This window comes from Pezoporus wallicus, unplaced genomic scaffold (assembly GCF_028554395.1).
Source record: "Pezoporus wallicus isolate ANWC-B61680 ecotype Strahan unplaced genomic scaffold, APGP_CSIRO_Pwel_v1 contig_5261, whole genome shotgun sequence".
NCBI lineage: Eukaryota > Metazoa > Chordata > Aves > Psittaciformes > Psittacidae > Pezoporus > Pezoporus wallicus.
In genome coordinates this window covers 4,015,447-4,038,094 of record NW_026642423.1, presented here as the reverse complement: position 1 = coordinate 4,038,094, position 22,648 = coordinate 4,015,447, and the positions used below count along the sequence as shown (strand labels likewise).

The window sequence follows — 22,648 nt, the reverse complement described above, 5'->3', positions numbered from 1 at the left end:
AAAAACAAAAACAAAAACAACCCTTTAGGTTTCTTTTTTTTTTACATGACCTTTAGGTTTTTTTATAAGAAACATGATATTTTCCAAATTCCTGGTTCTCAACAGGAAACAGCAACAGGTGATCCAAAACCTACATACAGTGAAGTATATGGTAGTATGTGCTCTTCAAAATTAATATACATAAGTGTAAAGAATATACATATTCTCCTTCCCTGAATGCTATAGGGTTGGGGTCAGTCATAAAGCTTCCAGCTGCAATTACCCAAACATCTGGATTGATTGTATTCATGGGTTAAATATTATTGCTTCTAGTGGCAAACTCAGTATGGGTTATAGCGGTATTAATGCTTTTTTGCATTGGTTTACTGTTTCTAGGAAAGAAAACAAGTTTATCTGATCACAGATGAAGATTTAAATTAAAAAGCTTTCTCCTTCAAAAATACATACCCTTATTTCCCTAGTGGCATCCAGCTTTTCCTGCTCTTTCTTATGTGTTCATGTCCTTCTGTTGCTCTCCTATTCATATTCTCTCATCTAAGTCCCACAAATGGTTCCTTCTGCCCAAATAATAAGGCTCCAGACTGGTAGAACAAACTTGGATAGGACACTGAGGCTAAAAAACTAAATGCTGAATTTCAGCTACTTGTTGCTTGCACTGTCAAGCCATTAATACTGTGACAGGAACACCTACTGGTCTAATGCTGCCTGTCTTCCTCTCCCCATCGTGCAGGTCATCTATTGCTTGTGTCCTGAGCAGCATTAATATGGGCACTTGGCTGCCACTGGGGAGGAGTAGAATTGAATGCCCATGTTAGGTTTTCTCACGCAGAACTAATGGACCCCTTCCTATACAGCCCCAGATGACCTAATCATGATCTACATTGCTTCTGAAATTACAAAGGTGCTCACATGATCATCATGACTGCAGACTCTGAACATATGCCAGAAGTTAGGATATTTCTTCTCCTGCCATCTGTATGTGATGAAGTAGTATGTGTTCCCCTTGTGTAACAAACAGGGAATGAATATTGAGTGACTGTCAAAAGGGTATAACCAAGATGTGTCAAAGAAGAGGTGAGAATTTAAAAGAAAGATCTCGGGGCCTTCACTCTTAAGGTTAGCTTTGCTTTCATCGAAGAGGAGAAAACGTGCCACAGTGAAAGGAGGAGTTAGAAAGGAGTTACCACTATACATGTAACAAAACCTTCACTCATTGCCAAGGCTTGAACTGCCTTCAGTAGCAACCATCACAGTCATTTTGAATAAAGTCCAGATACACTAAAACTAAATCAACAACTGAGTTTTCCCAAAACCCAGGGTGCTCAGATCTGTGTCTGAGGATGAGCCATACTTTTTGTCTGAACAGCTTTAATAGTGATTAATAAATTTACCCTAATAAAAATCTTGCTGGCAAAAAAATCTTGCTGGCAAAACCCCCTTAAACCTGACATTATTTACATAATTTCCTGCAACAAACAGCTGTGTAGCCCTCCACTCCAGTCATAACTTCTCAGTTGTAGTGCTCCTGCACCCAAACATTCACAAATCTTAAGGCACCTACCTGGCATTTATGATACAAAGGAGCTTATGGGAGAGATAGGTCTCACAAGCGTGATTTGAAAACCAGTGGTGTACTTGGGGTCCAGATCCTGCAGTCAGATCCATATTGGTAACCACTGGGATGCACTGCAGGATTGGGCTCATATTTACTGACAGCTTTTAATTAGTCTGCATAGCTCATTTCCACATCTGCTTTCCTATAAACAAGCCACTAATTAGTTCAGTGAGTCAGTTACAAAGTGAACCAATGTGCCAGATAGTTTAAAGAGACACTGAAAATATTTGAAACAGTCCATTTAATCTTAATCATTTTTTTAAAAGGAAAGCATAAAAAAAGCATCCCATATTTAATCTCCTTATTCTGAATTCCTCTGCTAATTTCAGAACACATAGTTGCAAAGTTGTGACTGTGTCAAAGACTTGTGTGTCTCTAGAGCAAATCCACTCTAGCTTTAAGCTTTCTGATATATTCTACTGCTTAGCTTTACTCAAGTGGTAGCTCTGGAAGCACTGCTAGCACTTCTAAAGCTTGATTATTCACCTGAAAAAGTCAAGTTAATAACATAATTTTCTCAATACTCCAGCCTCGTGGCCTAATGTGTCAAAGCAATACAGTTCTTAGCTTCTGGGCCAGAGCTTTGTATATGATCAGTATGGGGAAGATGAGCTGTTTCTGACTAGGATCAGAAAACTTGAAGGTTTCCCTCACCCACTGAGGGAAATGAGCACACCTCACTCCCTTCAAAAACAGGCCTGCATAGAGAAAGTGTCTGTGCCCTTACACTAACATCTCCTGGGTGATTATTTGAACACCTTTCTCAGGGCCTTTGGAGGAGAAAGCAGATACCTCATGTAGATGCATTATCCTTGGACTGACTCTTACCCCTAGTTTCCAAAAGTCTCACTGGGCTCACATGTAAGTGAAGCACAGAGCAACTGGGTCAGGTCTTTCATGAGCAAAGATGAAACCTTGGTGTGTGCAGCCTTGGTGTGCATGGTATTTAAAGGCAAAAGCAACAGATTTGGAGAGCTCATTAGGCTTTTAAGTTCCTCCTAAGTCTTAGTTTTGTCTGGCTAAATCCCCTATTGACTCTGACTGAAAGCCTCAGTGCTAGGCAGCCTTCCTCCCTGTTAACCTTGTGTCACTTGTGTCACTTGTAACAACAGAAGGTGAAATAATAAGGTCATTTTTTAAACATGGATTTTTGCTTTCCAGGCTGAGTGTCCCTTTAAAGCTAAGATGTCCCCCGACACCTCTCTTTGATACAGTATGTAATAGCTAAGCATAATGTCTTTCTTCCACCCTCCTTACTTTTTAATATAAGGCTTACTACATGCTGGCAATTTAAACTTCCACTCTCCATTGGCAAATTAGGATGGCTTTGGTGAACAGTCTGTTTCTTTTGATTACTCCTCACAATTGTAAGGGATTATGGCTGAGGACCAGCCACTTTCCCCCTACCCCCCAAAGACTTCAATGGTCCAAACACACTCTCCTTGCAGACTACAGAGGAATCACTAATGCAATTTTGACCTTTGATGCAGCACTCTATTGATGCTGGGAGATGCCGCATTAAAGCAACAAGGTGAGATCTCAGCAGTGATTAAGCTAGAGCTCCTGAGAGGACATGTACCCTCCGTGTGTGCAGGTGTGCAGGAGGCAGCCAGGCATGGCCCAAGGTGTCAACTCAGGGAACTCTCCAGAAGGCTGTTTCTCAAACTCTGCTTCTCTGTACTGGCATTCTGGAAGACTATCACAGCCTGCTCAGCCGCTGAGCAGTCGGCTAATCAATCCATCATGAAATCCGGATTTGCCAAACATCGCCCTCTCCAGCCGGGAGCGGAATGCAGCCACAGGGTGCGGGTCTGGTCCGGTCCACAGCCCTGGAGCCGCTTCCGTTTGCGTGCTGGGAGGGCTCGGCGAGGAGGCTCTGGACCCCCCGCGGGAGGAGAGGGGATCAAGCGTCTGCCCCGTCGGAGGCACCATGCCTACTGCCTGGGGATGAGGCTGAGCTCCGGGACCAGGACTGCAGCCGGTCGGGCTGTGCCGGCACTATATGTGCCGTGATATAGGTGTATATTTTAATTATGTGTATGTAAGTATGTAACGTATGTATTCAAAAGCAAACAAACAACTGAGCTGGGTGCTCTTTAAAATGTTTCATCCACAGCAGTACCTAAAGAAGGGGAAAGGGGGGTGAGGGGAAGAAGGAGAAAAAAAAGAAGACGAAGATTTCATTTTATTTGCCTTTTTTTTTTATTATTTTTCCCTCTTGGCATCTGATTTACTCCGTGACTCTGATGCTTATCAACAACGCGTGAAGATTGCAATAAAGATCCTCCCTGGGAGGCGAGGAGGAGTGACTTCCAGGGGGCTGGGCGGAGGTGGAGAGCAGAGAGGCTCTCGCCTATAAGGAGGTGCCCAGCGCCCGGCTGCTGTTTCCCGGCCGGAGCTCGCAAGGTGAATCGCAGCGGCAGCAGCCGGGGGAGCCGCCTCGCTCGGGAGCTGCTGTCGGCGCTTGGAGCGGCTCCTCTGAGAACCGCGGATGAGAGTCCCTCGGCCGATCCTGGCCCCACTTCCCCCTTAGCCAGGACTGCCTGCCTGCCTGCCTGCCTGGATGCTGAATGGTGTAAATGAGAGGAGGAAAAGGGAGCGCACACAAGCTGGGAGGCTCTCGGAGTCCGGGACCGGAGGAGACAGGCGGGCGGCTAGCTTTTTCCTCCGGGGCTGAACATGGATTCCGAAGTCCTCGGGGGCTTCACTCTGCTGCTCTTCAGTTTTTGGCATCTGGGATTAACTGCACCAAACTGTGAGTAAAAGGAGCGCAAGGGGTTGTCTGGGGCTGGGGGGAGGGTGGTGTCAGGGAGAGATGGGAAAAAAGTCCCTGGAAATGGGGGTTATTGCAGCGTGACCTCTAAGAAAGTTAGCGCTGCTCCGGTTTGCTGATGGAGCTTAGAAATGCACAGTTGCGGCCAGATTAACAGATTGCTCGCCACCGTCCTCCCGGTGCGGATGCGGACGTGAGCGGGAGCTGCTGGAGCCTGCAACAAGCCGTTTACCGGTTTCCTCTCCCTCACAGTTTTCCGCCCTTCCTCCGGCCGCCTTGTTCTGCGTCCACTGGTGCTGGCTCTGGGACAGGGCCGGAGCTGCGCGGCTCTGCTCGCCGGGCTGGCAGGGGTCGGTCCTTTCCGCATGGGTCGGGGGTGCGGGATTTTTCGGGTGCAGCCATGCTCCAACCCGGCGGAGTTGCGCTGGCGGCACTGGGAATCCTCCCTTGTCCCAGCCAGTGCCGTCGGTTCCCACGGGCGTGGCGCGGTCGTGGGGCGTGCTCTTTGTCCCCGCTTCCCCCACAGCAGCCCAGCTGGAAAATACCTGTTCGCTCCCTCTTCTTCGGGAATCCCTTCGTAAGTTTCCTGAGTATTGTTGCTGGCACTATGGGTGGTGCCAGCGGAGTCTGTCCCCGCAGGCAGGAGCCTTCCCTGCCACTGGGTTTTGCCATGCCTTGGGGGCGGGCACCAGCGGGGGCTCTCCGGGAGCTTCGGCAAGCTCTGTGCAGTCGGCCACCTTCTGCACTGGTGGGCCTTGTAGCCCGGAGGCTTCATGCCCTGCCCACCCCCGAGAAAGCAGAGAATACTGGAGGCAGCAGAGCAGAGCCGAGCCCCGCCGTGCGCGGCCTCCCTCGCGGATGCGGCCCGTCGGGCGGCGCTGGGCGGGCAAGGGCCCCACCAGGGCGCTGTGGACGCTAGAGGGCGCTGTTGCTCTGCCGGCTGCCCCGCGGCCGGCTGCCCCGCGGCCGGCTGCCCCGCGGCCGGCTGCCCCGCGGCCGGCTGCCCCGCGGCCGGCTGCCCCGCGGCCGGCTGCCCCGCGGCCGGCTGCCCCGCGGCCGGCTGCCCCGCGGCCGGCTGCCCCGCGGCCGGCTGCCCCGCGGCCGGCTGCCCCGCGGCCGGCTGCCCCGCGGCCGGCTGCCCCGCGGCCGGCTGCCCCGCGGCCGGCTGCCCCGCGGCCGGCTGCCCCGCGGCCCCTGTCCCCTCGTTCCCGCTGGGAAGCGGTGCCAAAGGAGCTGGCGTTGAACCTTTCTCTATAGCCTTCTTTTTTTTTCTTCACCTTTTCTTAATTTTCAGTCAATTAAATCACGGTTAATATGTTTTAATAATGTTCACGTATACTAAATGGCAGGCGATTTAAAGCTGAGGCTTATCATTACTGATGCAGTCATAAAGTTAATTCCTAATGCTTAAAAAGAAACTCTGCATTAATGAGTTTTACTATTTCATGGGTGACAGTTTAATTTCCCAGTGCCAATAAACATTTCTATTGAGTACACACTGCTTCCTAAATATTTAGGAGTCAATATTTTTAAAGCATAATGATCAATGATTTTATTATACTGTACAGATTTTACTTATTAATTGAGCAATGAATTAGCATGGAATCAGCTGTAAGTGCTTTCCCAGGAGCTGAGTGAAGGAGCCTGTGAATCTGTAACAGCTACAAGTTCCCTAGGAACCTTGTTAGGTTTGCATGTGAAGGTATCTGTGTGTGTGCATGGACCTCAGTAATTGCATCCAGTATGAAAATTCATCACCTTCTTAAATAAATCATCTCTGCATGCTGGAGCTCAGGGAAGCTGTGCTCTTTTCCTCAGTTTTGGGCTAAGAAAGCTTATATATGGGGAACAATGTTCAATGTTATGTGCCTGTAAGTAGTATCCTGAAGTATATTTAAATGGCTGCATAAAAGTGTCATTGCTTGTAAGGATTACTGAGCTCCTGGATAGCCAGTAAACTTTCCAAAAGAAGTTACCAAATTCCCCAAATGGGAAGCTTGAGGGAGCCTGATGTCAGAAGCTGAGGTCCTTGTATCTGAAAGCCAAAGAGCAAATAGGAAAGCGCTGCTTCTGTGCCTTTGTCCATTTGAACAGTTTGGCCAAAGGAACCTCATTCAGATGCCTGTACCCGTACATTTACCATGGCTGCAACAGCCTTGTTTCTGACAGGTTTTGCAAGCAAGAACAGAACCAGGAACAGGATTTTCAGTGTGCAAAGGAGTATGCTTCTGGGAGGAAGAATGCAGCTTAGTTTTCTTTCTAATATTTAGCCTGTCATTAATCTGTTGGGTTTTTTTCTTGCTTCTGAATTAGGCAGCTCTTAAAAATTATACTCCTCTCACTTAGTTCCTGTACAGTAAAAGTCCTAAGTCAAAAGCTTCCCCACTGCTGAGGTATTTGATTCCAATTTCCTCTTTGGTAATTGTTTTTAATCAAACAAAAAATTGCTAAAGAATCTGCTTTGAAAAACAGCTAAGGGCTAGGGGTCAGTACACATCATTAGAAAGATCAAAATTAGCAAATGCTAATAAAACAGAAGAAATTCTTCCCACTTTGCTTTCCGCAATATTTTATTGCATTAGGTAAATAGAGTGGCAATAGGATTTGTCCCCAGGATACTAATTACTAGAAAATTAATAAATGGCCATGTACATAACACTGGAAATATGGTGCATATGATGTCTGGGGGAACAGAAATGTCTACATTTATCAGGCAGACAAGGAGACACAAAGCCTTGCCTGCTATATAACAAATTAGTTGCCCTTTAGCAGCATATTCTGTGATCTGGAAACATTAGTAGCTTCGGTAAGTCTGGACTTTCCATTGTTGAATTCATTCTTCTTTTCCCTCCCCTTTTTTATTTTTTTTTTTCTGATTTAAAGTTGGAGAGAGAAGGAAATAGTGAAAATATGGAAAGAGAAATGAACTTGTGTTTTTCCTGACCCTTTTGACCTAGCAGTTCAGGGCTAGTTCACAGCTGCGGAAAAACACTGCAGGAGCATTTCTGGTTACTGATTGTCCACCTGGTGTGGTGGTGTTTACGTCAGAAATTTTTCCTTTTATCATTTTGCACATTGTGGTCCCCTCCCTCTTATTTATATCTTTCTTGATTGACTTTTCTTGTAAGGCCAGAAAGATGTAACATATTAAAAAAACCTCCTGGAGAAGTGGCCACTTTTAACTCCCATTGTGAAAGTTATGCTCAGAATGATTGTGTTTCTGTTTCTGAATACAGCCTCTTCATCCTCCCACAGAATCAGTGCATTTATTATCCCAGCTCATTAGCACTTATTACCTGATTATGGGACTTTCAAACCTTGCACTTAGATCTATCTGGTCATGTGTGTTAGCTGAAGCTGCAGAAATGCAACATGCAGTGCCAACAGATCTCAGGTTGAACTTATTGAAACACATGGTCAAAGTAGGGTTCACTACTCCGCAGTAGAATTAGGTGTGGTCTTACAGAATGCTGTCTTTAATAACTACTCAGTTAAAAGGTACATGTTGTGTGTCTGTATTTCTGTTTATTTTGAAATGGGGAAAAAATTAAGAAAACATAACATTTCTTGCTCAAGGAAACTAGGCACTGAAAGTGTTCTTTCTGATTTTGGTACTCTTCTGCAGTGATCTAAATTGATGGTAGCTGTGCTGGAGTTGGACAAGTGTAAGTGGAAACTTACAGAGAAAATTCAGTTCTGGGTACTCGAGGCCATCAAGATTAGTAGGCCTATCTGGGACTTGTAACAGCATGTATGAGACCTGTCAGGTCAGCAGTGGTAAAGACGAGGTCTCTTAAACAGTGACCTTTCTATCCATGTGGTCAGAAATACTACACTAAGTTTTTAAGAGATCTGCTGAAATAGGTAGAATATTGATCATCTGATCTCAGTTTGTGGCTCATTTGCTTGCACACTGAGTAAAGGGGGTCAGACATATCTGACTCTGGTACTTAAATGTTTTTTACAAGAGCATAGTTTTTAGACCTTCTTTCCCTCTTTTAGTTCCATATGGGGAGAAAAAAACTACAAATTTTAGTTTTTCTTGTGCCTTCAGATGCCACAAGAAATGATACAGATTAATGATATTTGAGAGAAAGGCTGTGAATGACCCACTGCCAGTCATTGTTGTTCTTGCACTGTCTGTCATTATCTAGCTTTCAATCAGTTTAACTCAATTAGCATTCCTTGACTTTGCATCAGTCTTAAAGCTGGTCTTTGCATAGACTACAGCAGTCCTTGGATTCTGCATCCACTAAGCAGATGGCATAGCCAGCTAACAGTAATCTCTCCAGGGTTGTTATCATCTCAGTACCAGGTCTGCTTGGACAATTTATTTTCCTCTGTTTTCTTAATGTCAGGCAAATGAAGCAGGATTTTTTACATAAGTTAACAGCAAGTACAAATTATTTTGTTTTCAAATGTGCTGGTACATTTGTACAAAATATAGACTTCAAGTGGAAAATACGGTGATTCTAGGTAGAGCAACCCACTTCTGAAGCTCTCCCAGCACATGGCATGTAGAGGCTTCTGCCAGCACCCCAGCAAGTGTAGGACTGATGAATGTTTTTTAATCACTGTAATGATTCCTTTACCAATTGGAAACTGAGGCAGTGTGTCGTAAGCAAGCCTAGAGATAGATTCTCACACGGATTGCACATTTATCTAAAATGAGTCCTTTGGGATCAGTTGGGTTGATCCCATATGGTGTGATCATGTCCCATTCTCTGTTATTAGTTTATATCCATATTTGCCCTGTAATGGTTTCTAAGTCTGTAGATGGCTCCTCATTTCCTTTTCCCCCCACTCCCTTTTCTCTGCTGCTATTTGACGCAAGTGGAATTCGGGTAGCTGGATACTGAAATGAGTAAGAATCTGAAGGCAGTGTGAGTGTGGGATAGCATTTATTTATTTTTTGCCCCCAAAATGCATTTTCTATGAATGTGACAGGTTTCAGCTGGCTTGACAAAGTTGGTCTTTCTTGCCCTCCCTGCCCCTCCCATTCTGAAAGGGATGAGAATGGCAGAAACACAGAACTGCAGGTGTATCTGCCAGCATCACGCGTGACAAAGGCTCTGTAGATGCATTTGCTTTCCCTTAGCCTACCAGCCCCCAGAGTCCTACCAAGTGTTTGGGGGAGAGGGATGTCTATATAGGGCACCAAGTAATCTGCTGTGCTTATTTTTAAAATAACTGACTGTGCTGGGTTTTTCTGCTCCCAGAATTGGGGGAAAGATAGTCTGGTCCTGCATCATTCACTTTTTCAGACTGCTGCTGTCTTACTGACAAAAGGACCACATTTTCATCATCTCTGTAGGATCTGGTTTTTGCTGGACGTGCGTCTTCTGGGTCTATCCAGAAAAGAAGGGTGCAAAAGAGAAAAGAACTGGTTTAACATTTTCTTTCTCCTCAGCAAGAGGGACATGGAGTGATATGGGTTTCTTCATTCTTAACTAAGTTGTCTCTGCTTAAACAAAGAAAGAGGAGAAAAGAATAGTGAAATTCTGATGTAATGAAAGTTTAAAATTACAAGCTATTCTTAGAGGCTTTGAATGCATCACTTGGTAAAGCTGTAAGCATCAGTAGACCTATTAGCATGTCTCTGTAGAGTCAGAGCAAAACGAGAATTTTTTTGTACACAGTGCTGGACTGTCATAATTGATAATTAATTTCCCTGTATTAATCTTGTATCTGAATTTTATAATTGCCCTCTACAGATTCTTGTGGGCTGATAATACCATCTGTTCATGGAATCAATGCAGCTGAGAATGTTTTAAATTATGAAAACAATGCAATATAGAATCTAGAAGAAAAAGAGATGCCAAAACATTAATTTATTTCTTTTTAATTAATTGCTTTAGTAAGCAGTTAAAAGAAAGGTAGTTCTTAGTGTGGTGATGTAACTGCCTTTCTAAATAAATATGCAGAAAGTATTTCAGATTTTGGCTTGCATTTGCTCCAAAAATAAAGGAAAGTAGCTTAGTAAGTGAGCATGAAGCCATTTGCAAGTGTCATGAAGGATCTTTCCTATCTATATTCCAGGAGAGGAAATCCCATTTTTCTGTCTGTGTTTTGCCTCTGCAGGGTAGTAGCTCTTTCTCTATATTCTTACAAACATATGATGGAACATAGATAACTTGGTTCATTTTCTACAAGAATTTGTGCTTGGAGATTATCAACACAGATTCTGAATAAAGCAGTGGAAGCCTGCATGAAACTACCCATTTACAATACTAAACAGGTATTAGAGTACTGATTGGTTTAATTATTATTGTAGTTTGTAACCTGTGAATTAAAAGCTTAAAAATTGATTTTTTTTGAATGTACAATTGTAGTACTTTAGCTAAAAATAAGATACAGAGCTCAGAGGGACAGAATGTTTTTTCTAGGTAATGGTAGTTTTTATTTTACCCTGTGTTTCTCTACCATAATAAGGAACTCGCCAGTGTTCAACCTCTCCAATACAACCTCAGAGGTGTCAACCCGCATAGGCATTGAATATCCCCAGATATCAGATGTGTGCTACAGACAGGACAACAGGATGTGGTGAGTTCATGGACATCTATGATAAAAATGTTTGTTTCTTCCATGCCAAAAGTAGTCTGTGGAAGTAATTTTGAAAGATATGCTTGTTCTGCTCTTTGTTAGACACTGTGTATTTGGTGATTGCTTCCTGGTTGGGCAGAAGGTTTTAGTGTTAGAAAGAAATGACAAGAAATTAATCAAATGGCCAAAGCGACACAGTCTCTTTCTGTATCAGTGACAATAGATCAGCATAACTTTCTTCCTGATCATATATGCACGTGCCAAATCAGACAGAGGAGTCAGACTTGGAGTCAGACCCCTGTGAGGCGATGTGTCACAGATCAGAGGAAGTTTCTGGTGAACCAGGGTGCAAATGGGGGTTTAAGTGAGCTAGTAGATTTTCCTCTCAGTTTGAGTCTAATTGGAACTGGGTTTGGATTACAGCTGCTTGATGATTTCTGTTTTGTCATGAATGGTGATTACTTAAGTTGCTGGATTTAAAGTAACATTCACCAATAGCACTGATTGAAGATTTGGATGTTGTTTCAGATCCAGAATTGTGTTGGTGTGCTTGTATTGGGCCTGGAAAGTCTAGATTTCTGACCATAGAGGTTGGCTTATCAATGGGTTGGATGTAGGTGCTGGAGGCTTTCTAGGAAGAGTCTCTGACTTCCCTCCTGTCCTGGTCAACATCAGACACATTACACCAGTGATTAGCTTATAACAGGCCAACACTGTCCATGCTGTACAGCACACCCCCAGATTTGAGGTTAAGGGGTATCTTTAATGAGCATTACTGTTAGTGGTGGAGAATTGACTCGGAGCAGCCCTGTGGAGAAGGACTTGGGGGTGTTGGTTGACGAGAAACTGGACATGAGCTGGCAGGGTGTGCTCACAGCCCAGAAAGCCAACTGTATCCTGGGCTACATCAAAAGGAGAGTGACCAGTAGGTTGAAGGAGGTGATCCTGCCCCTCTGCTCTTCTCTTGGGAGACATCACTTGGACTATTGTATTGGAACTGTTGGAGCAAGTCCAGAGGAGAGCCACAAGGATGACCAGGGGACTCAAGCAACTCCTATATGAAGACAGGCTTCAAGAGTTGGGGCTTTTCAGCCTGGAGAAGAGAAGGCTGCTTGGAGACCTCATAGCAGCCTTCCAGTATCTGAAAGGGGCCTAGAAGGATGCTGGAGAGGGACTCTTCATCAAGGACTGTAGCGATTGGACAAGGGATGATGGGTTTAAACTAAAACAGGGGAAGTTTTTGTTAGATATAAAAGGAAGTTCTTTACTGTAAGGGTGATGAGGCACTGGAAGAGGTTGCCCAAGGAAGCTGTGAATGCTCCATCCCTGGTGGTGTTCAAGGCCAGGTTGGATGAAGCCTTGGGTGAGATGGTTTAGTGTGAGGTGTCCCTGCCCATGGCAGGGGGGTTGAAACTAGATGATCTTAAGGTCCTTTCCAATCCTAACCTTTCTATGATTCTACATGGATTCCCAAGGGAAAGCTAAAAGCTAACTTTGTAATTGCTCATTCTATGCCATTCTATACTATAAAAAGTTTTTAGTGGCTAGTGTTAATGTACTCTTTTCCAAACTGTCAATTGCCTGGGATTGTGTGATCTTTATGGGGTAAAAGAGCATAACATTGCAGTGGGGGACACTGCACTCTTTTCAGCCCAGTACTCAGAAATATTCAACAGGTATTCAGCAACAGTGGAAACTGCAATGAATAACTATGGTATCATTCTGGGGAATGCTTCCCTTTTGACATTGGTAATTAGAGTTTAGCATAGAGCTCCGATGCATGAAAAAGAATGGTATTCAATACTAACCATTGTGGCACAGTAGCAATTGGATTGGAAAGGAAATAAATGTGTTTTCATTCTGTTTTATTGTGTGTATTGTGAAGGATTGAGTGTTGGCCCTTAGGAATTTTGGAGCATAAATTTTTCTTCTAAAACTATTCAATGTACTGTGTTGCCAATATAGTAGCAAATAATAATAATTTTCAAATGGGTAGAATCCTTTCTTCGTTCCTAGCTGGGCAATAAGGAGCTGATAAATGCTGTGCTGGCTGTATAAAAATTGGCACCTTCCATTTACTTCTGCTTTAAATGGTGAGGCATTGTTCCTCTATGACAATGGTTCTTCAATGATGACAGCTCGTCAGCAGTCCAGCAACAGAGACAAATACCTTGTGATCTGTGTCACCAGTGACATAACTATTGTCATTCCCGTATTAGTTCAGTGATATCTCTATATGTTTGGGCCTAAATTGCTCCCATTTCTGATGTAGATACTATGAACCATTGTTCTCTGTCCTCCTTCCACGTCATGAAAACAACCTACTGAGATTAATAAGGCCATTTTCTTCTTTCCTTTCATGCAAATTTATCACAGGAGCAGTAGAGGAAATGTCTTTTTTTTTACTAGAGAATAGGTGTGTGTCTGTAAATAAGGAAAGCAGCAGGCAATGGAGTCTGTTCTGTGTAGGGGAAGAAGGGATGTCACAAAGGACCTTCTTCGAGTTTCCCATTACTAGTGGCAGCTTCCTAATATCCTTTATCTCGAAGAGGAGGTCTGAATTAATGGGCCAAGTGAGTCATCAGTGAACCGTTAGGAGTAACACACTCATTTGTAGTAATCAGGATTGATTTATGAATAGGACAAAAGGGACTAAATATGTTATGAAAATTCATGTTGTAGATTTCCCCCCCTATGAATAATTCATTGTCTAATATCCATGAAAACAAAAACAGTGTGCACATAAGAACCCGTTAAACAAGTTAATCCTACAAATGGCTGAACACAGAGAAAATCAGCTTTTGTTTTAAAAGGTAGATTTACTCAAATCTTCTCTAATTTTATTTGCCAGTGGGGTATAATTTAAGTCAAACAAGTTAGAAGCGTTACTTGCTGTATGAAGGTCTAAATATTTAATAGACTATGAGCAGTGCCTGCCCCACAGGATTATGAGCTAAGGAGCACTCATTCTCTATAGTGCAGAGGATAAGCTAAACCAAAGAGAACCTGCAGGCAAAATGGAGAGGGAGCTTCTGTTCAGAGGATACAGTGCTCTAAAGCTAGCCTTGGGAGCACTTCAAGTGCACCTCTTCTACATAATCTTTGGGGAAACTACCTCTGAATAATGATAGCATCATTTTAGTAGCTGTAAGGGTTCGTGATCTTCCCATGGTCTCTACATGTCTATGAATATGCCCACAGTGAACATCTTCTAGCCAGAGCAAATGCTCTGGAACATGCAGGATGCAGTGTACTCAGATAATCTGGGTCGGGATTTACCCATCTGCTCCTGGACAGTCATGTCAGCAGGAGGGGAAGCATTGGTACCTCTACATACACTGGTGCTTCAGAGGAGCTAAAATGTTTTGTCTAAAGCTACCTAGGAAGTTTCTGAAAAAGAGCAGTAACTTGGATATAATAGATTCTAGATGGACACTCTATGCTTATGCTGCCCTACCCTTGGTACAGCTGTTTACTTGGACATGAAACAGGGCAGCAGATAGAAGTGAGAAGAGAAACCTTGGAGAGAACAGTGATGTTGAATTTCTTCCTACTTGCTCCCCCAAAATTCAGAGGGGTTTGTTTGCTGCTTTATTATTTTTTTAATTTTGTATCAAAATAGTTTGCATTTTAATTTCAGAAAGAACCTCCTTCAGCAAACCCTAGCAAGATTTAACAGCTATGGCATTTTTCACAGAGACTGTTTGGAAAAGAAAATGCAAATTTGATGAATTTCAATCAGATGTAGCTTGCAGCATTCAAATATTTATAGATTATCAAATTCCCTTTTCCCAGCTCTGCTTCTTAAGTGCAGAGCTTATCTTATATATAATATTAATTCTCATTATTTTTGGACAGTTATCCACTGAAATTTTGTGCAGACTCATTTAATCTAGGACCTGGACAAAACTTCCTGAAAATGAAGTGAATGACTCAAATTTCAGGTCATCTTTTCCTTAGAACTCTGTTCCTCCAGTGTATAAAATCCTTGTTATTGTTCTCCTGTGAATTTTATTTTCCTTAAAACCTGTCTGGCAATGTATGCAATACAAGATGTGTTTGTACCTGTCAGTATGAAAAACTTTATTTTCCTGATGGTTGCTCCTCCTTTTGAGTGCATCATATTGGAGTGCATTGGGCTGCTTTTCTGTCATATTCTATGTGAAACTTTTATCCGACTTATTAATAATAGACTAATTTGACGCTGCACACCCTTTAGCATTCTTTGTATTTTATCAACTTTTTTTTGGGTCCTCATGTTCTGTTGAGTTGAGGTGAATACTGGCCACTATAACACATAATTAAATTGTAATGATAATTTTTTACAAGCATTAAAGGAAACATTTTATATGCTCTGAAAAACTGATAGTCTAAGGGTATTCTTGGCTATCTTTTTTGAGCTCACATTGCTGGTACTTCTGGGTGGGTAGATGTAAGCTTGTTTCAGCCTGGAAAACATACCTAGCTTTCTGCTAGTAATATTAGGGACATGAGGCTGTTCATGACAGTGTATTAAAGTCTGCATAGACATGTTTAAAGAAATTAAATCCCTGTTTTTTTTCCCATCCATATCTTCTTCGTCTGAAGAAATGCATTAAGTAATTTCCTTTGTTTTCTGGCCTGGTTTCCTGTTGGAGAGCTACTGTATGATTTCTATGCTCTAGGAAAGCCACCAAAGAGTTGCCACCAGAGTTTGGCTCTGGCATTTGTGTGAAGCATATAGGCTGGAACCAGATACTATGGGGATGAAAGGATGAACTGAATCAGGGTGAAAACCAGTATTAGTCATTCCTGAGTTGCAAATTTTCCTAAAATTGCTAGTATTTAAACTTAACATTCTAACTAAACCTCAGATCTGTTTGCAAATTATAAAATCATCTCTTTTTAAAATTTTCATCTGGAAGCTGGTACTGTTCTTCAGGGCCTCTTCCAAAGAGGCTGCACATAAGCCAAAGTAGTCTTTTTACTGCATCATTATGAGTTTACACACTCAATTTCATCAGTGAATATTTGCAAAAGCCCAAAATATTTTTCACACAAGCATCTGAGATGTGCTTGTCATTTGTACTTTTGCTCAGGAGCTGTGATTGACTTTGTTGGGCAAGGTCAACCAGTATGAAAGAAGTGGCCTACTTTCTTGAGACCTCAGCAGAATAGATAGAAAAAAGATCTGCTTGCTAAACAGAAGTCATTTTCCACTTCAGCTTATGGAAGGAGGTATCAACCACCATGACTCATTTCACAGCAAATACTTATTTTACTTGCTGTGACAGGCTTGACCCAAACCCCACCAATTCTGTCACTGGGTGGGACATCTATGATCTGTGTGAATTAAATAAGGAACTCTTGATTTGACATCCTTTCTCTGATTGCAAGCAGACAGTGAGTCAGAGCTAAAACAGAACAGATTTTCTCCCTACCCTCTCCCCCTGCCACCTTAGCATCTGATTTATAGTGCCTGGGTTGTTATTTTTTTTCTTTTTTGTTTTGTTTTGTTTTGTTTTTTTTTTTGCCACTTCATCTAATTAACACAGGCAGTAGGGTCAGTATTCTAGCACCTGACAGACTTTACAAGGGCATACCACAATTACAACTGTAATCATATTTTTTCTCGTGCACTGAAAAATGTAGTATGGGAAAACTGACATAAACCTCCTAAGTGTTAGGATAAAAGTGTGGGTGTTAGAGGAGAGGCACCGTTTTCACATTTGCAAAGCCTGGATTTGATGTCTGACTTTTTGAAAGTTTTCCAGGGCATAGTTAGGTGAAGTATTTAATTGTTTTGAGCTTATCTGGTTTATCTCATTAGGGCTAAGCATTCATCTTTTCTAGTGTATGCAGACACCTAACTACATGGGTAAGAGAGAAATCCTTATGCTAGGCAGGGACTTAATAGAAGCAATAATGCTATTTTGATACTTTTAGATGTACTAACTGCATCAATGCATAAAGGAGTATCTAAACCACTGTGATTGTGCTGGCTCTCCCCGCTGACTTCCATAGTGGTCTATGTGCAGCAACTTTTATGATTTTTATGTAAACCTATGCAGTCTTTGGTATAAAAGTTATGGACTGGTTGGGTTGGCTGTGAGCCAGGAAAAGAGGAAAAGTTCTTTGAGTACTGTGCCCTTCCAGTGCTTCTTATATGGCACATGGGTAGAGCTAACTTGCATTTCCCTATGACTGTGTGATGGAAATGGTGCATTCATGTTAAGGTAGAGAATGATAACCAGTTACTTATGACTATAAAAAAAAAACATCCTGAGATAGCCAAGAGAACTGCACAAGAGAAGGGTTATTCCCTTTTATTTCTTGCATTAAAGGAAACTATAATCTTAACTTAGAGGAAATTTAGAGCAAATCTATAGTCATGTTCAAGCTAAGCTTTGTAAATTCCAAGGCAGGCACTTAATTCAGTGTTCAGGCAGGGATAAAAACAGTTCACAGCTGGAAATGCCTGTTCTCTTCCATGAGATGCACAGAGAAGGGTAATTGATTTAGACTCCTTCAGGGTAGGAATGGGTTTTCCAAGTTAGTAAGTGTGAAGCACAAGGTCTTCATCCTAGTGGGAGGATCTTTTCATGCCAGTGATAACAGTGAAGTCTCTGCTCTGAAGGCTATGTATGAATGCAAATGCATCTTCTGCTTCTTTGGCATACTTGTATGTCAGTGACTGGTGGCAGTCTTGATGTCTAGGAAATAGCTAGTTTGATGAGAACAGCCAGACCATTCTAGTCTGAGAATTGTAAACAAATCCTCCAACCCTCAAAGAATTAAAAGTTTTTTTGGAATAGCGCTTAACTAAGAAACTCACTAAGCTGATAGTAAAGGTAGCAAAGTTTAGTTCCTCTTAGCTAGACACAATGTATGTGTACTTGTAGGTTTTCTTAAATTAGGAAATAATGGTGATGGGAAAAACCTCCTCCTTTTCATGTAACTTTCTTTTGTGCATAAATATACGAAAGAAGGTGGATGTCATTCATGATACTTCAAAGCACTATGTTAATCAGTAAGTCTATTCATTTAATTGAAGCTCTTCTTGTGTGCAGCAGAGTACCCAAGAGAAAGTCTGAGACTACTACTAGTATGCTCAAAGCCAAATATACCATATGATCATCTCACTCCATAATAGTTTTGTTGGAGTGACTGAAAGCTGCTTCCTGTAATATTCTTACCTATACTAGCAAATAAATCTTATGCTTATACTTAGTGTACATATATGAATAAACAGTACATAATACATAGCCTCACTTCATTCACTGATGTGACCAAGATCAAAACAAATTAAACATTCATCAGCTATGGAAATGAATAAGGCTTAGAGTGAATCTGCCTAATCAGGAATTTGACTTTTTTTCTTCTTAAGCTTCCTTAGAGGCAAGGAAATGTTTAATTAAGAAAACGAGAAATAAGAATAAGTCATGCTTATTTTATCTCTGTCAGAGCCTTGGGAAGTTGGTGGCTACTGGTGGAAGAGCTTGAGGAGCAAACAGGAAAGAAATAGGAGCATCTCCTTCGTGAGCCTGGACCTTCCCATCTGCCCTCACTATAGTTTTCAGTCTTACTCCTTCTGATAACACCACAGTCAGCAATGGCTTCTGTTTCTGGCTTTTCTTATCCAGCTATGTCCTTTACTTTTATCTGGGTAGAACAATTTCAATTGCACCAACTTGTCAAAGACCTGAGATCCAGAAGACTGCAACATTTCGTTACTTAGGTGTTGTGGTATCATTTCAACTAGATTAAAAGCTGAGTCCCTCAAATATTAAATGCTGGTAGATTCAAGTAAGTGTCTGTCAAATAAGTAAGATAATAGAAAAGACCTTTCTGAATACAGAAAATTCTTACAGAATAACATGAGCTGGCAGTATGTGCTCACAACCCAGAAAGCCAACCGTATCCTGGGCTGCATCAAGAGGAATGCGACCAGCAGGTTGAAGGAGGTGATCCTGCCCCTCTACTCTGCTCTTGGGAGACCTCACTTGAAGTGTTGTGTGCAGTTCTGGTGTCCTCAACATAAGGACATGGAACTATTGGAGCAAGTCCAGAGGAGGCCATGAGGATAATAAGGGGGCTTAAGCAACTCCCATAAGAAGACAGGCTGCGAGAGCTGGGGCTGTTCAGCCTGGAGAAGAGAAGGCTGTGTGGAGACCTCATAGCAGCCTTCCAGTATCTGAAGGGGGCCTACAAGGATGCTGGGGAGGGACTCTTCATTAGGGACTGTAGTGATGGGACAAGGGCTAACAGGTTAAAACTTAAATAGGGGAAGTTTAGATTGGATGTAAGGAGGAAGTTCTTCACTGTAAGGGTGGTAAGGCCCTGGAAGAGGTTGCCCAAGAAAGTTGTGAATGCTCCATCCTTGGCGGTGTTCAAAGCCAGGTTGGACGAAGCCTTGGGTAATATGGTTTACTGTGAGGTGTCCCTGCCCATGACAGTGAGGTTGATGATCTTAAGGTCCTCTCCAACCCTAACTGTTCCATGATTCTATAATACAGAAAAGCCCTGGTATTTTACAGGTCAGTAAAGAATTTTTTTTTCAGATGGATGTCTTCTAGAAATTGCTGAATAGCTTTTAAGGTTGGTGGTCAGCTTTGATGAAAGAACAAGTGAGAAAGCACTTCTAGTGCTGTTTCTAAGAATCTTTTGGGAAATAATCTTCATTTTTCAGGTCACATTATGTTTCTCTGCCTGATGCTGTGTTTTATTTAACATTTAAATACCTGCCTTTGTAGTTTGAAAAGCAAATGGCTACAGAATCTCATTACGACTATGGAGGTTAGGTTTTGCAGTATAAGCATGTTTCAGTTAAGTCCAGAGGATTAACATATCATTTAGAAAAGTGATAGCCCATTTAAGCAATGGGAAACTGAAATGAGTACTCTGTATGCTCACTGAAGTCAAATGTTCCAGTAAACATTATAAGAAGCTAGAATGGTTCAACTGGAAGAAAAGTATTTATACTTCCTAATAGACTTCCAATATTGAAAAGTAGATAGTGATGATGAAAATAAGTTTTCCCTCTTCCCCTTCTTTTAGAACTTTTTTAATTCTATCATCTAAGTGTTACTTCCTCAACCTTGAAATTAAATAAAGAATACTCAGCCATGATGGTGAGACATCAAACCTTCAAAATGTGGTGCTCCTGAATTCTGGTAACTATTCAGTTCAAAATTTCCTATTGGAAATGGAACACTTCAAATTTGATCTTAGAATCATAGAACAGTTAGGGTTGGAACGGACCTTAAGATCATCTAGTATCTTGAATAGGTATGTCCAGATCTTTCTACTGACTTCTGTATGTGCATTACCTATATGTGACATTTTAACAGAAAGTTGTATGCGCGCATACCTTTGGCTCTATGTACAGAGTAGGATAATATTTGGGATGTGGTTGCTCTTACAGAAAATTATTTCTTCACAATTACTAAAATACAACTAAAAAAGGCTGTGGAATCAAACGGTTCCCTAATGAAATCCATTAATTTCCATTTTTATATATTAATTTTGCCTTGGTTATACTTTTTTGGTTGGAATAACTTTCTGAGTAGCTTTAATATTCTGTTTAGTCAGACATTTATAATTATTTGAAGAAGAGTCGTTAGGAATTTGACTTTTGCATGCAATCCTGTCTAAGAATTTCTAATTTGTGACTTTCTGTCATTTCTCATTTAATGATGGCTGGTGAGCCCCTGACACTCTGCAATACCACAAAAAAGACCCTGTGATGAGCTAAAGGAATCTGCTATCAGTACAGATAGCAGGGAGAGTTTAAAACTCTCCCTGTTTCACTATACAATTCATGCATAAAGGTGGTGTATGGGTGTATTTTTCTGTGGTGTATAGGTAAACTCTTTGCACTGATCATGTCCCATTTAAGGAATACTGAAGAAGTAGTGTAGAAAGATATGTAGACATCACTAGTTAACCTTATGCCTTCTGAGTCCTCTGCTCAAGAGCTTGCTGCTGTTTCTGATAAGAAGGAAGGTTACATCCAGCAGAACCTTCATGTAGGCCATGTGCTGATTGCTGTCTCTCACTAGCTTTCAACTTGTCTTCAGTCACATTGCAAGTACTGACCTTTTCTTTTTCTTTTTTTTTTTTTCTGTTCAGTCCTCTGATGCAATGACTAATCTGTGCCTCAAAGTCAAAGGAACTAAATGAACTAAATGGTGAGCTGCTTCTCCTCCTATGATCTCTAATTCTCATCACAAGTTCAGTATCACTGTTCTCTCTGTCCTTCAGGCTTACCACCGTAGACTCCCTTGGCTTTCTGCAGTTCATTTCTTACTCCTTCCTCAAGATTAAATATAGTTTTCAACTGTTCCATGTTATGCTGATAGATACAATCCTGTCTGTCTTCTATTAGAGGTGGTTGATAAGATGGGAAGTGCTCTTTTATGATGGAAGTCTACATAAAGCAGAAAGAGAAGAGAAACCGAGGGTCTTTTGATACAATAGCAATGAAAAGCACTAGTAATACTCCTGTTTTCAGGAAAATCACCTTCCAAAAAAAGACACAGTCACTGCTAGAAGAAGGAAAATATATATCTGAAGCTGCAGATCAGGTTTGCTTATTTTCAGGCTGAATGAGCAGCTCAGAGCAGACTGCTGTCTCTATCTGCTTCAGTCTAGCACCTCTCCTCTAACTATTGCTTATTTGGCTTTGGAAGGTCCTTTCTTCAAGTCATGAGGTCCAAAATCTTGTAGAACCTGACATTCAGAGTTAATTCCCAATCCTTTAAATGCTTTTATATTTTCACACAGTTATAAGTGTATATATATGTATATGAACATACAGAGATAATTATCCATAATTTACATACATGTTTATGTGCAAATATGTACCTACAGCTTTCAGATGTTCTTACTCAAAAAAATATTAAAAAATGGAATATAATGTGCTGCTTTGGGTTGGAAAGTTTCTTTACATATCTTCTGCTGCCTCTTTATGAAGCAGAGCCTGAGCCTTTCTGTAGGATTTCTTGCATTTACAATCTCGTCTGAAAAAAAGTCTGATACTAAATTTTGAATTCATGGTATTAGAATATTTTAAAAGATTTTGCACTTAAATGTAAGGCATAAATATGCTTTCTGAAGACTCATCTTCTGTGAAAACTATGTTTATCTTGTGCAGTAATAAGGATTTCAGCCAGCTGGACTGCAACATAATTAAGAAAATATATTTCTTGTGTGGGCTTGAACAAATTACTAACTTTCTCTATGGCCTGGCTTCTGATGGATCTTCCTGTGTACGTCTCAGAAGCAGGGACTCAGTCAAGTCATAGAAGATTTAATGAAGGATTTTTTGACGTAGCATTAAAAATAATCCGTGTATTGAATTAGTATCCTTATTATTCCTTTTATTTTCCAGTGGTCTGAACCAAAACCTATCCTATCCTGCTTTGCAAATTTTTTTATTCTATCAATTTATGTTCTGTTTTAGAGTGGAGTGGGGGGAGAATGGAATGACAACAAACAAGCATTAAAGATTAAAATTTTTACAGGATAGGAGGACATGCTTTTTTGCATTTCCTTAGATCTAACTAGCTTCTTTTATAAAATATACTAGGGGTTTTTTTTGTTTTTTGTTTTTCAGGAGGGAACTGTAAGAAAAAGTATCTAGCATATTGTATCATATTTATAAAGATGAATATATAAATCAGATTTCTGATAATGAAGCATAGTTATTGTAATTGCCCAGAACAGAATTAAGGTTA

The 22,648-nt window shown here is 41.5% G+C and overlaps 1 protein-coding gene across 2 annotated transcripts in view; it reads left to right on the top strand.

The window, feature by feature from the left end:
* Positions 1-4,172: 4,172 nt before the first annotated feature.
* CNTNAP5 (contactin associated protein family member 5) overlaps positions 4,173-22,648 on the top strand; it is a 298,904-nt gene continuing 280,428 nt past the window's right edge. For both annotated transcript variants that reach the window (XM_057430057.1, XM_057430056.1), the window contains exon 1: positions 4,173-4,370. In XM_057430057.1, coding sequence (XP_057286040.1) covers positions 4,295-4,370 — 76 coding nt within the window. In that variant the 5' untranslated portion in view covers positions 4,173-4,294. The remainder of the gene's footprint in view (positions 4,371-22,648) is intronic.